The sequence below is a fragment of the Oryx dammah genome, unplaced genomic scaffold, assembly GCF_014754425.2.
Source record: "Oryx dammah isolate SB20612 unplaced genomic scaffold, SCBI_Odam_1.1 HiC_scaffold_25, whole genome shotgun sequence".
NCBI lineage: Eukaryota > Metazoa > Chordata > Mammalia > Artiodactyla > Bovidae > Oryx > Oryx dammah.
In genome coordinates, this window is record NW_024070209.1 from 21,011,161 (window position 1) to 21,028,988 (window position 17,828).

At 36.9% G+C, this 17,828-nt stretch overlaps 1 protein-coding gene across 2 annotated transcripts in view; it reads right to left on the reverse strand.

Annotated features, from left to right (window-relative positions):
* Positions 1 to 2,528: 2,528 nt before the first annotated feature.
* The window catches only part of SOS1 (SOS Ras/Rac guanine nucleotide exchange factor 1), a 129,829-nt gene continuing 114,529 nt past the window's right edge, over positions 2,529 to 17,828 (reverse strand). The window contains exons 20-23 of one of the 2 annotated variants that reach the window (XM_040224680.1): positions 15,416 to 15,680; positions 10,100 to 10,144; positions 8,362 to 8,480; positions 2,529 to 7,449 (exon numbers count right to left, since the gene is read on the reverse strand). In XM_040224680.1, the coding sequence (XP_040080614.1) occupies positions 6,958 to 7,449; positions 8,362 to 8,480; positions 10,100 to 10,144; positions 15,416 to 15,680 (921 nt within the window). In that variant the 3' untranslated portion in view covers positions 2,529 to 6,957. The remainder of the gene's footprint in view (positions 7,450 to 8,361; positions 8,481 to 10,099; positions 10,145 to 15,415; positions 15,681 to 17,828) is intronic. The other variant, XM_040224681.1, reaches the window with a different exon arrangement.

The following is a 17,828-nucleotide window of genomic DNA, read 5'->3' on the forward strand; positions in this document are numbered from 1 at the left end:
GACACAAGAGGCTCCCTATTTTCACCTCTGTTCCTTCCTGGTCTATGTGTTGGTTCCTCCTCTCTCCTTTCGTTTAATGTTACAATGCCCGAGGGCTCTTTGCTTAAATTTCTTCTTTTTCCAGTCTGTACTCTCCTTTGGTGATTCTATCTGGTTTGTTGCCTTTAATATATAACGTTTATGAGAGTGACTCCCAATTTTATATCTTCAACAGTGAACTCTGTCTCAGACTCCAGACTCAACATTTCCACCTGTCTCCTGGGCACTTCTCAGATGTCTTCTGTATTTATTGAAGCCCAAGCCTGTTTCAGCTGAATCTTCCCCACTTCAGTTATTGATAACTTTGTCCTTTCAATTGCTCAGGCCCCAAATCTGGAAGTCTTCCTTGACAATTCTGTTTCCTAAACCCAACATTGTCTCTCAGCTACTTAGCTGTCGTCAGCCATATAGTAGGGCTCTGACCTCTCACTACCTCCTCTGCCATCACCCTGGCCAATCTGCTGTCTGCTGGGCTATCTGCCCTATCCCCACTCAGAACCTCGAACTGTTCTCAACACTGCAGCCAGAATGACAGCCCAGGTGATGTTAGTATGTAAATCTGATCACATCAAGCCCTCTAAGGGCTCTATTTCTCTCAAACAGAAACGAAAGCCATTACAAAGGGTCTGGAGCCCCTTAAACCTCTGATGGCATCTCCTGTTCACTCACATTCATCTCTTCCAGACACAAGTAGCCTCGCCATTCCTCAGATATATTAAGCATGCTCCTGTCTCCACACTTTTGAATCGGCTGTTCCTTGTGATTTGGTGTATTCTTTTCCTAGATACTTGCATGTCTCATTCCTGTACATCCTTCAAAGCTTTACTCAGTGCCCCCTCCTGCACAAGGCTGACTCTCCCCACACTGGTCAAGTTTCACTTCCCCTGCCTTTGTTGATAGCAGTTACAATATTCTTACATGTATCTGTTCTTACTACTTCTTGTCTACGTTTCCTCACTAGATTACTAGTCCCAAGATGATAAGGATTTTTGTCTGTTTTGTTCATTGCTGTATTCCTAACATCAAAACTGTACCAGATACAATAAATATTTTGTTGAATGTTGAATAGTCAGATGGGCCCTTATCAAATGTTTATAACTAAGGTCACTCAAAACCAATTTAAATGACAATGAACATCAAAGAAGCTGTATGGTACATAATCAAATTATGGGAACTTCAGGATGAAATCAAACTCTTTAACAGATATCTGAAAACAGGCAAACTCTGAAGATATATCCCTCATAACTTTAGTTACTATTAAACACTCACTCTGTGAAAGGCATTGGGTTTTACACATCTTACCTTTAAAGCCCCCAAGAGTCCCAGGTAGATCTATTAACCTTGTATACTGAGAAACAGAGACTCAGATTACTTATATACCTCCTCCAAAGTCACACATCTAATGGGTCGTGGAACCAGAAGGTGAACACAGAAATATGACTCCAAAGCACCTGCCTGTACTCCACCAACAGTGATTTATCCTTTTCTAGATGAGTCATGATGGTAGAGAAACCAGCCTCTAAAAATGGGCTGTAGCTTTCTTTCTTGTCTCCAATGACAGTCAAGAGTCCTAAAATAGTAGAATAGCTATAAGGCAAAGTCCTCCCTACCATCTGCATCTATCTGCAAAAATGTAGTCTCTGCTGAACCCTAGAGGCTCAAGTGCCCTGAATCTGTGATGAGCTAGTGACTAAGTAAAAAGGCAAACCACCTGGTTAAAATTCAAAAGTGGTGTTTCAAAAGGAAAGTTGAAATCAGGTCTGACTAATCAATATTAACGTTATCTTCTTATAGCTATTAAATTGATTACCTAGAATATACCCAATAATACATATTTGGATTTCACAGTGGACTACAAATGGAATTTGTACAAATTAATGATTTTGGGTCTTTAAACCAGGGGTTAAAAACAAACAAACAAAAAAACCCAGTGAATTTTAACTGTTTTGGAAAGCAGTCCTCCAAATACCAGGAATCAGTTAATTTTTAAATAAGGGCATTACATCTCTCAGGATCATGAGTTTTCACATTCTGTAGTTCACCGTGAATGACCTCACATTTGCATAATTCTTTGCAGTGTGCAGCTGTATCTTTTCCTGCCAAGCCTACAAAGAATTGCTGAATGTCAGTCTGCTATGTTCCAGCAGGTCTCAGCAAAACCTGCCTTTCGAGGAACTGTGCTATCTTAAAACTTCTTTTAGGGAATACAAATGCCTCAGCCCTCCCTCTGCAACTTATTCAAGTAACACCCAAGGTCACTAAAGCACTGATTTTCATCCCAATGTCCTCCCACTCACTCTATTCATAGTGTGTGCAACAAGAGGAAGTATTCAACTGCTTTTATAATACTGTGATACAGAAAAAAGCACCTCAAAGCAAAAGCATGATTAAGAGCAACTATTTCCACAGAGTATGAGCTAAAATGAGTCACTGATGACATGAAAATGTTGCTCTCTAAAATAAACACATGCAAGAATAATACACGTGTGGGCTATGTAAGGCATTTTTCTTTATTATTTTTCGGTTTATCTTAGTAATGCCAGAAAAATAACAGCCATTATTTTCACTTTAAATGCAAACCAAATACTGCTGCACACAGAGTACAAAGATTACCTACGAACATGGTTAGGTACAAAGGCCGTATTAGATGTGTAGACTGCACTTTGTTTTTACATCAAAGTAAGACTGACAGAGCAATTTTTTTGACAATTATTTTAGCAAATAACCGTGCTACTAAACAAAGGCAAATACACATATATATACACAAACATGTTTCAACTAAAGTTATTCGTGTCACTTTGACAAACGAAGGCTTCTTCTCTGGTGGGTTTCACCAGATATTTGCACCCCAGAGACCCCTGCCCTGATCCCGCCCCCAAATGCTGACTTGATCTGAAGAAAAAAATTAGAGATGTTCTTAATTAAAGGCACATTTGGCAGCTACTGAAAAGTGGCATGCATCTGGCACAGGTGCGCTCTCCCTAAAGCCACACGTGTGACTTCCATCTGCTATGCATCTTGTTTCTTTGAGTGGTAGTCCAATGTGATCCACCTTTAGCTAACTTGCTCTGTAATTCTGCAGCAATTGGCTACTTAATGCACTATTTTCATTAAAGGCAAAAGGGAAATTTGCTCACAGTTGACAGAAAATGCACTTTACGGTGTCAAAAATGGAAAATAAGGCATGAAATTTACAAAACAAGTTACAAGTGCTTTTGTTCAGATTTATCATATAGACTTCATGCTTTAACTAGAGCTCAAAATATTTCATTGGCTCATGTATAAAGGATTATGAAATGATTTTAAAAGTAATGAGATGCTTCAAAAGAAAAATATTGAATAAATAAACTAAGTCACCACTTTCCCTTATAAATAATTTTACTGCATAATTCTTTCAGCCAAACTGGTTTTAACCCTGTGATGCTTATTTTATTGGTAAAGATGTGCAACTCCATAGGACCTACACTTGTACAACAGTCATACAATATAGGTTAAAAGATAAGTGAACCTACCTATAGCAGCAGAATACCAAGAAATAAATGGTTTTTTTCTTTCTGAATCTGGAGGGGAAAAAAATAGGTTTTCCTCAATATGTATAACACTTAATAAATTGGAATTATCCCCCCCTCCATTTGCATTGTTTTGCTGAGCCACTTAAAACTCTCAATTTAAGCTGTCATTAAAAGACAAATGATGAGGTACATGATTAAAGTGAGCTAAATTTGAGAATTAAGACAAGATAGTGATCATAGATACCAGCTAATTTTTGGTTTAATTTTTAATGTAGGGAAAAACACATTAAGGAATTTGGAACCACAATGTAGCCTCCAACTGAAAAAGTACAGTTCACTACATTGTTCTGTTAACTGTAGTATAATTAGGATGGCATGCTCTTCGCTAAATTTAGAATCATTAAAACATTCTTGAGTTGTTAGAGCGTAGTAACCTACTGAACACATAATCTGATATCCAACCACCTTTAATTAAGCAAACTTTTGATGTTTATACATTTCCTGATCATTGGTAGTCTTAAAATACATTTGGAGATGTGGAAAGAGTAAATAACCTGTCTTTCAATAAATTTAGAAACATATACTTTATTTGTTCCTGTTTTAAAAAGTACTGAGATGTGAAAAGCCTCCCTTTCTATTATATTGGTTATTGGCCCATGTAGGTAAATTCAGCCTTGAAATATGTTCATTTTGTTGATCCAAAGATAATGAAACAAGTAAGAGCATTTCCATTTCTAAAAGAAATGTTCCATGTTTTGGAATGTGGTTTAGGAAAGTCATGCTGCACTGTCTTGTAATGTCCTGGATTCAAAAGCAGAATTTTGTGGTGATGCATTTATCTTCTCAGCCACTTCTTTGTCCCTGGATTAAGTAGATTTCAGTTACTACAAAGAGTAAATCTGCCAGTGAGTTAATGCTTCACATGTGAAGAAAGCAAGGATACAGTTTTCTCACCACTGTTTAAGGGCATCCAATTGAAATTTTTCTAATCAGTTACCACTGCAGAAAATATTTTGACCCCCCTTTTATACTTCAGAGTACAAATATCCTCTATCCACAATGCATATACAGCTGACGCACAGTGAAGCGGTCGCCTAGAACCACCAGGGTAAGAGAATACTTCCCTTTGGAAAAAGTATGATTAGAACTTCAAATCTGAGTTTTTCTTCTTTATGCAATCAGGAAGGTTGAAAAGAGGTCATTACCTCATTAGAAGGCCAACACACTGGCCAGAGGGATAGTGAATGGGCTCCAATGTGACTTTTCTCAGGTTCTCATTTGGAGTTAGGGTTGGGGTAATTAAAGAGAAGTGTGCATAAGACACATAAAGGGAAATCCTAGGGATGATGAGGCTGGTCTAATAAAAAATCATGGAAATTCTGGAATGTGTATTATGATTAACTGTAGCAGCACTAGTAAGTAGGCGTAGATAAATACTTGTTGAATGAATGGTCTTATGGATGCTTTGCAAACAAGAGTGGATTTGAAATAAATTTTGGGGGAGACTTTTGAAAGGCGACATTTCATGAAAGTGGCTACCCTAATAGGAATGGTACAAATATTAAAAACAAAAGATTCAACTCTAACAAATAAATAAGAAAGGATATGACAGGATGGATTGCTTAATGATGATGCAACCAACATTCTGGTCTTAAAGGACTATATATTGTACTATTGTGATGTACATTTAATGCTGTAATAAATATCACAGAAAATTATTAAAGTACTAGGTTTCCACCGTGATGCAGCACTTCTAAAAATGCCTCTAGCGGGCATGGTTAACAGAACTGCTGAAATGTTACTTCATTATTCAGAGGACACATGCAGATGCAGATGAACTGATGACTCTAAGGGTGGAATACTGCACACTTCACAGATATTATAGTGGAGATAATAACATTTTTTCTCTTCAACAAGTTGCATGCATTTCAGTCACAGTATTGTTAGACTCAGAAGGTCAGTACATAGGTCTAATGAATAATCCATATTATGCTATTAATGATGTAGGTAGATGTTCTATTACAAATAGTTCTGATAGAGCAAAGACCTCAGGCAAGGTAGAATGTTTAATATAAACTTTAACAAACTGTAATACATGTTACCTAGGAAATTAAAAACCTTACAAAGCTCTGCTTAAAAGATACCCATCCTATTCTAACCAAATATTTTCCTACATGCTGCACTGCAACTTTAGATCATTCTTTTAAGAGGAATACATACATCCAGAACTAGAAACCAAGGCGTACCACAATACGTGCTTTTATGCTTAGTGTTGTGTGTGTTTCAACTGAAAGAAATAAGAATCAACCATTTTCTCCATATAATAATTTAATATATGCCAGCCAAACAAAGTATTTGTTATCTTTATTCAATTAAATTAAAACAGACCTGCCAGGTATATTATATAACATTCACTATATACACATGATTTAGGCAATGCAAGGTAATTCTAGATATGCTGATCACTCAACTATTAGTCAAACATGACCGGTGTCAGCGACGCCCAGCAAGTGCTCCTTTCCCACTGGGTGACTGCATTTCCACAGTATGGTTAGAGGGACAGCTACAAGCCATGACATGGATTACCAGTAAACTTCTGTGGGAAAAGGGGGAAATGACAATCTAGCATAAAGATTAACAGTCTCCTAAATGTAAATCATATGCTTGACAGTTACATTTTTAGAAGAGTTCTTCTGTCATTGTTAATGACACAAAACTTCGTTTGAAGGCAACACCACCACATTCTGTTTGTGTAGGGAGGGTGGGTAGGGCGATGCTCTTAAAATTGGCATAATTATTCTTAAAAAAAAAAAAAAGTACCTCTTTGGTGAAGCCTCGGTACCCATTCAATTCACTGTAATAATCTGTAAACAGGACTGCAGTATGGTGCTGGGCCTTGATTCCAACAAGGGCAGGTACCACAGCCTTTCCTCACAGTCCTCTGAATGATTTTTAAGAAAATATTCTAAAGTAGGACGAGTAAAAGCAAAGGAAAACAAAGGAGGATTTGAAGATCCCTGTTTAAGATTCCTTTTTAAAAAGTGCATAATATTTTGAATTACAAAAACTGTCATCATGCGGGCCTGCTGGATACTAGACTGTTTTCCATCCCTTTAATGATAAAGATCACTTCACAAAAAGAGGACTCCTGCTTACTGGCTGGCAAAAGGTTCCTTTACTTGATTTTCTGGTGAAATCAGTTGTCCACTTCCTCTAGATCAACCTTTCCATATTCACTTTATAATTATGTCCATGTTAAAATTCATTGTCTTATGACTGCATCTTGAAGTAGAGTCGTTAGTGTTTGGAGTTTTCATTTTAACTCCTCAGTGCTGGCACGTTCAGTGCATCCATCGCCAGCAATGGGTCTGGGGCTAGGAAAACGTACATCCTGATCCAGAGGAACTCAGGAAGAATGGGCATTCTCCAACAGTGGTGGTCCATCTCTGTGCACGGACGGGTGGGTGTGCTCCCTTTTGTAAGTTTTTGGAGGGAGTTTAGGGATATGCTGAGAAGTGCTTTGTCGTGGAGGAACAGGCGGCCCAGCAATGGAATGGAGGTCCACTTCTTGTGTCAATGGTGGTGACGGCAGATGCCTTCTTGTTCCATGAGGAGAAGGTGTTTGAGGAGGAGGTGGTGTAAAGGGGGAGGGGCTGTTTGGGAAGAAGGCATTACTATGGTCACTTTTTTTGCCCAAAGGGGGAGGTTGGAGATGTAGTGGTGAACTTGAGAAAACATCAGGTGTCCTCACGGGTTCTCGTGGAGGTAATAAGGGAGGGCTCTCAGGAGGGTCTGATATAGAGGTCCGGTCTGATATTGAATACCGTGGTGAATAGGCTTTTGATGTGGGTTGCCTAGGAGGAATTGCTGGGGGGCTGTCCAAATGCTTAGACATCATCTAACATAAATGGGAAAAAAAAAGACATTTATTAACAACATATGTAGCACCATGAATATACTAAGAATTAAGCTGGGTTTTCAAATACGTTATTGGAAGAACTCTAGGTGTGGATCAGGGAGTTTTGCCATATGCTTTAAATTGGAAGTTATGGAAGTTCATCCATTAAAAAAAGTATTTTTCCTTCAATGTTAAGTTTTTATTTTTCTCAAAATTTTGTTTGCTGCTGCTTACCTATCACTCAATATAATATAAGATCATTTCAATTTAGCATGTTACCTATCAATTTTATAATGTTAAATTTATTATAATAGCATTTCATGGTATTCTGCAGAGTTTTCCCCTGCCTAGGTGCTCTGCTCTCTGGACACGTTGATACCACTGAATCATGTTAACAGTTGGCAAAGAAAGAAATTTAAACAGGTAGGAAAAAAATAGCTATTATGAGCTGTTAAGGTCTCTTCTGACCTGTAATTTTCATGAAAATCCCACTTAAAAGCCTGTCAGATTCACCTGTTACAGGCTTAGATATGTAACATTTAGCACTGAGATATAGTTTCATTTAAACTGTGCCTTCATATACAGCTTCAGATCTTTTCCTATCTTTTTAAAGAACTGCTTGAGACTACATTACTCTTAAATTATAGGTTAAACTTGTAGGGGTTTTTTTGGACAGTACCCATATTTAGATTTATAAGTATTTTGAAAACCTACCAGAAAACTGCTTTCAGAAGAAAGGAAATAAACATTACTGAATGGTAAACCCATACTTAATTCTGGTTTAAACTCTCTTAAGCCCCAATACCCTGAGTATTAAACCTCATTCCGTTAGAACTCAATGAGAGATGAGCACTTGATTATAATGGAACTGCAGTGATTCCAGTCTCCAGATAACCAGATGTTCTACTTTACCTTGGATGGCGAAGCTTCTGCTGGGGCAGACTCTGGCCGTCTTCGCGGAGGAACAGGAGGGGGGACAGGCACCTCATCAGTGCTCTTGGTTAAACTTATAGATGATACTGAAGCAGATCCTGTAGGATGGCACAATTTTGAAAAGTTCACAGGAATTTTATATCATCAATCCTGCTTATATTTATTAAAAGAAATGTACAGAAGTATCAGAGCAGTTCAATAAAGCAACACCCAACAGTACTTCCTTTATTAAAGCAAACTGCTATAAAAGCATGCAGAAATTTCTCAGCAGAGTTTTCAGAGAAAAAGCTGTCTAAGTTATTCTGTTGTTACACTTCTTGAAGAAAGTAACATTTCCATTGTTAATCTATTACTGGAATTTTCTGGGAGAGAGCAAACTATTAAAAACTTTTGGAAGGGTAATTTTTGTTAACCTTTTATGATGGGCTCATTTTCCACCCCGCCCCCAACCCCGACGGTACTAGTATGGAATTTCCTTGCCTTCACTGGATAGTCTTTGGGAATACTTTCTGTTCTTAACCACTCTCTCCAATGCCTCTCCCTGCCATCCTGTCCTGGGGAGGGATCTCTTCGGTTTGCTTAGGTATCAGCTCTCCTTGGTGGGGGAGCAAAGTCAGGTTCATCACATTCTAATCCAAAATTTTTCATTGTGATGAACACATTTAAAATGACTGAGGCTATGCTGATAATAAAAATGGAAATTACACTAGAATCTAGTGAACCTGATTTAGGAGTAAACTGATGAACTGGCACTAAAAAGGTAAGTAAAAGCCTCTGATTGTAACCTATCTTACAAACATTTATGATAAGGGCTAGGCATATAAATAACTACACTTTGAAAAACATTAATGTAAGTTAATCTGTACATCAGCACAATGAAAAAGATGTGAAAAAACACTTAAATGATCATTCAAAATTGTATTTGGCAGGTTTTCTTTCCTTTAAACACTGACAGTTTAAATTTTGTCAATTAAATGTTATAACAAGATAGAACTTAGAATACTTTGTATATTGATATTATTTAAATGAGCAACATTCTGATCACCTACCTTTCTTCTTATGAAACTTTGTAAGTTAGCCTATAACACTATTTTCCATTGCATACATTCTGAAATCATTTGTATGAAGGACAGCAAAAAACAATCTATTGGCTTAAAATTTATGGGATAGTTGGTGAACTGTTAGTACTTTAAAAACAAATACCTACACTGGAACTTTATTTTGCTTGTCAGTGATGAATATTTAGGTTATATAATACAGATAGTCACAGTGATAAGACAGCTGTTCTAAAGTCAAATAAGTCATTTGCCTACAGCCTGTGCTGTCCCCAGCCTAAGTGTATTTTGTGACTTAAGACACTGCATGTAGCTGCCAACATTCTCATATGCGCATGCATGCTCTTGCTTTTTTTTTTTTTAAGTTGAGCATTAGAACTCCAGAGTTGGAAATGAGAAATAGTTAGATGTGGAAGCCACCCATATAATAATGTTGTTTCAAAAGAGAAGAAAGGTTTTACAAAAAGCATGAGAATTATATAAGTTTAAGCAAATCATTTATGATCAAAAGATAGTACAAGTGAAGGCCTCACTTCTAAGATGCTGCAAAGCAAGGCACCAATGCTGCCAGACCCAAGACGAGTTTTAGCAGGAAAGGTTACATTTGGTTTAATTTTTAAAGCCAAAGCAAAAATTATGAGTCTTAAACCAAATATACTAACTTGGGCCATGGGGCAGTGTAACTTGGATAAAGACGGTATCGCTGCCTGTGAAAGGAAACAAGAAAAAGTAGATTTTTTTCTTTCAGAAATATATTTAACTCATCTGTAAAAATTTATTTATAATAGAAATGTTATTTCTGTCATTCTAGTTTTAAAGAATGATAGAACAGTTTAGCAAAAGCTCATTACTACTTACTTTTGAGAAAAAGAATTAAATTGCATTAATATCATTGGGAATTTTGAAAATTCATTTTAGATTCACTATTTGATATCATAATAATTAAATGCAAAAGCATTCATGAGAAAACTACAATATCCTTCTATTTTAATGGAAGACTTCCAAAAAATGTATAAACCCAATTTGAGCAAAGAATTCAGTTGGACATACAGAAATATGTCATTCACTAAGGATTATTTTGAAAACCCAAACTTGTGAAAATAAGTAGTAAATAATGAATTTATGTTATAAAAATACCATTATTATTAGTAGTAGTATATATATACCTTAGAAAATGTTCTTAGGGCATGTGTTCATCACAAAATAACTATAGCTTTAGATATTACAACAAGTTGGAAGTGATATAGCTTTTCTCCTATTTTTAAACACTTAAAATATCATTAAACATTTTTGGTGCTTAGACACATTATTTATACAGGAAACTGATAATTTTTGAATATCTAATTTCAACAGTACTAATTATTTTAAGAAACAAATAGAAAATTATAAAATGCAAAGCCCTGAGAGCATTAAAGTAGAAAAACTGAGACAAAAGCTAGAGGATCTATACTGGTTCTAAATCAATACAGTCGTTTAGGTTACACTGCCTCATATCACCAACATACTGAACACATCATAACTAAGAGGCTAAAGCCATAACTCTAGCATGAGACTGAGCTGATTAATTCAGGTTTCTCTCTCTCATTTTTGCACAACAATCACTCACTCAAACGATTAGGGCTGTTGCTTTTTCTAGCTTCTTTGTTCAGAACAAGTATAATTTTACGTCCTAGGTTTAGCTGGCAGAACCATTAATTTTACTGCTTATAAACAGATACAGTGTTTTTGTTTCCCAGACAGCCCTGATTTCAAATAACATAGCCTAGTACCTCCTTTCCATATGTACTGATATTTATTTGGAGGCTACGGTTACTGAGGGTAGCAATCCAGCGAATTCTAGTAAGTTAGCTCTCAGAAGATTAAAATTCACTTTTATACTTTTGACATTAAATAATGCTGCTGCTGTGTCAAAGATTCTCTTCACTACAAATGAGATTCTCTTCACTAACATAACAGGGGTTTACAGGGAGTATCTGCTCCAGTGCTTACTACTTATGTATTTTCCACTTTTTTGGGAAGGAAATAAGTATGCTTTTTGGAGATAAGTGTCAAGAACATGGTTGTATACTTAGTACAATATAGGAGTAAAATCAAAACATAAGCTAAGTTGGTAGCTACCAACTGCAGGCTTTTAGAAAGAATGATTACACCTCCACATACATACTTGTGCACACAGTTGTAGGCTGGGCTTTGGTCTAATGTATATACAGCAAAGGCTTAGATTTATGTGTAAACTTGGGGCACTTTTCTGATTGATTTGTCACTTCAAACTAATTGCTTAGTCTTACTGACTGGAAAATGCTATAAAAAATTCTTTGAGAATTATACATTATATATCTCAAGAAATATATACCAGGAATTCTTGTCAGCTGGGTACTGAACAAATTTACTGACAGTGACTTAGGGCTGAAATCCAGTTAATCAAAAAGTAGCATCAGCTGGTTAAGTATAAATCCCAGATAACAGATCTGTGGTTTCTCCATTGTGGCTGCACGTTAGGCCCTGCTGGAAGGTTTTTAAAAATACTGATGCCCACATGCCAGTGCTGGTCTAATACAAGCATGGACTGAGCATATAGGTATTTTTTTAAAGCTCTCCAGGGGATTATAACTTTCAGTCAGGGTTGAAACCACTGTTGGATGGTAACCTCCAATTTATAATTGAGTCATTCTGAGAATAAAAATAAGCATTTTCCTATAGAAAAAAATTATATAAATCATGGATAATTTCTTAAATTCACAAAAGCCTGTTAAATGAAAATGTATGAGATCAGAAACTAGTCACCTACAACAATCTGCTACAAAGCAAAGCTTTGCATTCCAGCTTAAAATGTATCTTTTCTTGTTAAAGCTTTCCCTACTAAGGGATGGGGTAAAGCTCATCTCTAGCACACAGACCAGGCCAGACCCATGGCTCCCTTTTATCATCAGGCAACCTTCAACAGCAATGTATCAAGAGCACTTCATCCTCCTCTCTCCATGCTAGAGCCACAGATACAACGCTGGTGGTCTTTCCCTTTTCCTGGCCACTGTCATCATCGCCTGAGAGATGGACCTGGTAAGGGCAAGGTGTGGCGCAGGGCTCTGAATGTGGGGACATGTGTAGCAGCACTAGGTAGGAGGCCAGCTTCCTTCCCCCTCTGTCTTCACCACAAAGTTTTCTGTGACCATTCCTGCCCATTCTGTGGTCATCTTCGTGTGAAATTCTATTGCACTTATATCTTCACTCATTTACCATTTTGTCAGTAAACTAAAACTTATACATCGTCCCTGCAATCTTACTGAGAGATGAAAAAAAATCATAGTACAAACAGAATCAAAGCATTTAACCCTGCCTAAGCATTTAACTATGAGTTTATTTTATTATGATTATTTTTTTTAATCTCTCAGTAAGATTGCAAGCCTTACCAGAGAAGATGTGTCCAAGCTTATTTAGCAAGAAATGAGATACTGACAGATATTGGCTGAAGAAATTAATCTTTGTTTTTAAAGTAAATTATTTTGGGGAAAAAAACTAAAAAAAAAGCAAAACAACTAGTATAACTGATCAAAAAATTCTAGTCAAATCTCGCCTTTTGAAAACCTTAAGCAATGTCTTTGCTTTGCAGTGCCTTTCTGCCTCTTCGTACTGAGTGGAATATGTCCAGATGACTTAAAAATGTAGGTACAGCAGCTCTTTCCTGCCAGGCCCTGAGGACAGCAAGGAAGTAGGTATTTGGTGTAGTGGCAACACAATGAGTACCAAGTTGGATGCGCTGGTGACCACTGGGCCCTCCCCCCATTAACACTAGCAGATCTGTTAAGCAGAGTGGGTCAAAAGCACTTTAATATCCTTAGGTGAGCTTTAAGGAGGGGATTAACTGAGTTTACAGATGGTTTTGTATTATACTGGCTTTCTTAATTTCAAATCTGTTATTTTCAATTTTTAACAGGGGTTTCCTTTTATCACAAAGAAAGAGAAACTGAAAAAATCCTCAGGGATAAGATTACAAAGCCTAATTCCTGCTACAGTGGTTTCTTTGCTTGTCCAGCTAGTTTAGTTAATATTATTCCACTGCCACATATGAGAAAACAATGATCCAGAGCACTGCATTCCAAAATGACTCTTTTCCCCCGTTTGACTAATCATTTAAAGATTCAGCACTAGTAGGGAATGTAATATGTATCTCCTGTTTCTCCACATCTTTCATTTTTAGCTACTTAAATAAGAAAAACAGAATTGCAGTCGGTGGCTTTCAGGTGATTTCAATAATTCACTCGTGGGAATCTTTATAACACAGATCATAGCCATCTGCTCGAGGAAAAAACCTCTTCAAACAGTTAATTGGGTCATAATAAATAATAATTTTAAGTCAGGTATACTGTAAAAAGTGCTGGTTTTATTTTATTACTTAATTTAGGAGGCTGGCGAGTTGGGGAAATGGTAATATTTTATCTGGTTTTACTTGAACTTATAAAAAATATCCGATAGCCTACTAGTAACATAACATGACTTTGTAATCTTCAGTAGCCAAATAAAGCCAAGATGTAGTAATTCTTAAAACAAACACAGTTTATGTGGTAGAAAAGATAAGACAAACTGATGGATAACTACAAATATATATTCAATACAAGAATAAATAAGTAGTATTCTGGATCAAATCTCAAAATAATAGAACTTCACAGAGTAATTTATTTTTAAACAGATTTTTCAGGAAAAAATCTTAAAAATCTAGTTTAATCCACAGAAGGCACCAAAAAACTGTTTTATCTAAAGTCAGAAGGCTCACTAGCAGACTGAGATGACAAACTAGGAGTCAGGACTCCTATGTCAGTGCTTACCTACCTCCCCAACAATGTCAGGATGCCTCTCAATATTGGATTTTATTACGTCTATTAGGGGAAAACTTGAACTATACAATGAGCTAAGACAGCCAGTGAAAAGAGCATGTGAAGAGGTTGCGAAAGGGTTAAAAGCAACTGCATTCAAATTCTGATTTAATAATGAATAAATGAAAAAAGGTTCTGAGATCTTAGTAGAGCTTTAAAGCTCAATATGAAATTGATTTTAAAAATTAATGGCAACAGTGAAGGTAGCCTCTCAAAGGGCTAGGCTGGGCTGTACAGTTTGGTACCCATTAGCCACATGTGGTTATTAAGTGCTTGAATGTGGCTAGTCCAAATTGAGATCTGCGGTAAGTATAAAATACATATTGCATTTTGAAGATTTAGGACAAAAACTGAGATTGTAAAATATCTCAGTAAATTTTTATACTGATTTCATGTTTAAATGACAACATTTTGTATATACTGGGTTAAATAAAATATATTATTGAAATTAATTGCACTTAATTTTTGCATTTTAAAAATGTAGAAAGAACATTTAAAAGTCACATATGGGGCTCATATTATAAATATTTCTATTGGACAGCACTGATTTATAAATAGGAAAGGATGAGCGACAGTGTGCAATCTGTGAGAGTTGTATGGCTGGGCTCGAAAGCACAGGAGTTTATTAGGATGCTGTTGACTGAACAAGGGTTAAGTAGAAGTGTGAATTTGATACATTGTAAAATTAGAAAGTACAGGATTTGGTGAGAAAGAAATCAAGTAGTGAGCAGTTTCAAATATAATTTTGGAGGAAAACATTTAAAGCATCAGATTGATTAGTCCATGCAGTTTTAGCAGTTATCTTCCTTTCCTCTAGAAGTCAGAGAGGCATTTTAAAATTCGCCAGTTGAAAACAAATGCTCAAATGAAATTTCAATTACCAATTTAATCACCAGGCCTAACAGTAAAGTGTAATACATTTAAAGAGGGCTGTTCTAATTTATTTTATACTTTTATAATAATATATTTGGAAATGATATGTGGTTTATCTACAAATTTACCAAAAAAAAAAAAAAATATATATATATATATACACACACAGATTCTTTTTTACCTGTAGTACATATAACACGAACAGTTACTTAAAGCACTTAAAACTTGAACACCTACTTGAGTGAAAAGGGCTTGAATGATCAGAATCAAACACGCTGCAAACATCTGTGGTACTAGAAGCACCAGAAGCAGGAGGAGGTGTTAACGGTGTTCTTGGAGAATTTGGTGCAGATGCTGTACTTTCTGTTTCACTTTCAGGGATCCTGCTATAACTAATTTTCCTTGGCTCTTGCTGCAGAGGTGTGGGATGTCTCATAGTACCTGGTCTTGGGTTTGATGGACGAACACCAGGAGATTTCAGGGGATAGTTGTATTTTTTTGGCTGTAGACATATCAAAAGAAACACAATACTTATAACACCGTTAATGGAAAAGGTTTTTCTATAAATGCCTGGTAGAATTTGATTAATATCCCAGAAAACCATAAACCACTAATACTGATTCAAATTAAAGTATCCAAGTTAAAGAGTTAACACCCCATTTCCATAAAGCCATGGCTATCTAAATTAGTAGGGAATGAATTTCTTTAAATAACTGAATTTTAATCCTATAAATACCAGAGTATTTTTATTTCAATATTTCTGATGGAAATCTTTCTAAGATACAGTGAACATTTCTCTGGCTTTTAAAATGGACTGTGCAAAACTAATTTAATCTTGGGAGGAAAGCCAAGACCATTGTTTTGAACTACGATACCTTCAGTTCAGTTCAGTTCAGTCACTCAGTCGTGTCCGACTCTTTGCGACCCCATGAATCACAGCATGCCAGGCTTCCCTCTCCATCACCAACTCCCAGAGTTCACTCAAACTCATGTCCATCGAGTTGGTGATGCCATCCACCCATCTTATCCTCTGTCGTCCCCTTCTCTTCCTGCCCCCAATCCTTCCCAGCATCAGGGTCTTTTCCAATCAGTCAACTCTTCGCATGAGGTGGCCAAAGTATTGGAGTTTCAGCTTCAACATCAGTCTTTCCAACGAACACCCAGGACTGATCTCCTTTAGGATGGACTGGTTGGATCTCCCTGCAGTCCAAGGGACTCTCAAGAGTCTTCTCCAACACCACAGTTCAAAAGCATCAATTCTTCGGCGCTCAGCTTTCTTCACAGTCCAACTCTTACATCCATACATGACCACAGGAAAAACCATAGCCTTGACTAGACGGACCTTTGTGGGCAAAGTAATATCTCTACTTTTCAATATGCTATCTAGGTTGGTCATAACTTTCCTTCCAAAGAGTACGCGTCTTTAAATTTCATGGCTGCAATCACCATCTGCAGTGATTTTGGAGCCCCCCAAAATAAAGTCTGACATTGTTTCCACTGTTGCCCTATCTATTTGCCATGAAGTGATGGGACCAGATGCCATGATCTTAGTTTTCTGAATGTTGAGCTTTAAGCCAAGTTTTTCACTCTCTTCTTTCACTTTCATCAAGAGGCTTTTTAGTTCCTCTTCACTTTCTGCCATAAAGGTGGTGTCATCTGCATATCTGAGGTTATTGATATTTTCCTTGGCAATCTTGATTCCAGCTTGTGCTTCTTCTAGCCCAGCATTTCTCATGATTTGCAACCAGGCTGTTGTTCCATGTCCACTTCTAAGTGTTGCTTCCTGACCTGCATACAGGTTTCTCAAGAGGCAGGTCAGGTGGTCTGGTATGCCCATCTATTTCAGAATTTTCCACAGTTTATTGTGATCCACACAGTCAAAGGCTTTGGCATAGTCAGTAAAGCAGAAAAAGATGTTTTTCTGGAACTCTTGCTTTTTTGATGATCCAACGGATGTTGGCAATTTGATCTCTGGTTCCTCTGCCTTTTCTAAAACCAGCTTGAACATTTGGAATTTCGTGGTTCACGTACTGCTGAAGCCTGGCTTGGAGAATTTTGAGCATTATTTTACTAGAATGTGAGATGAGTGCTACTGTGCGGTAGTTTGAGCATTCTTTGGCATTGCCTTTCTTTGGGATTGGAATGAAAACTGACCTTTTCCAGTCCTGTGGCCACTGCTGAGTTTCCCAGATTTGCTGGCATATTGAGTGCAGCAGTTTCACAGCAATATCTTTCAGGATTTGAAACAGCTCAAATGGAGTTCCATCACCTCCATTAGCTTTGTTCATAGTGATGCTTTCTAAGGCCCACTTGACTTCACATTCCAGGATGTCTGGCTCTAGGTGGGTGATCACACCATCGTGATTATCTGGGTCATGAAGATCTTTTTTGTACAGTTCTTCTGTGTATCCTTGCCAGCTCTTCCTAATATCTTCTGCTTCTGTCAGGTCCATACCGTTTCTGTCCTTTATCGAGTCCATCTTTGCGTGAAATGTTCCCTTGGTATCTCTAATTTTGTTGAAGAGATCTCTAGTCTTTCCCATTTTGTTGTTTTCCTCTATTTCTTTGCACTAATCACTAAGGAAAGCTTTCTTACCTCTCCTTGCTATTCTTTGGAACTCTGCATTCAGATACCTTACTATGTGGTAAT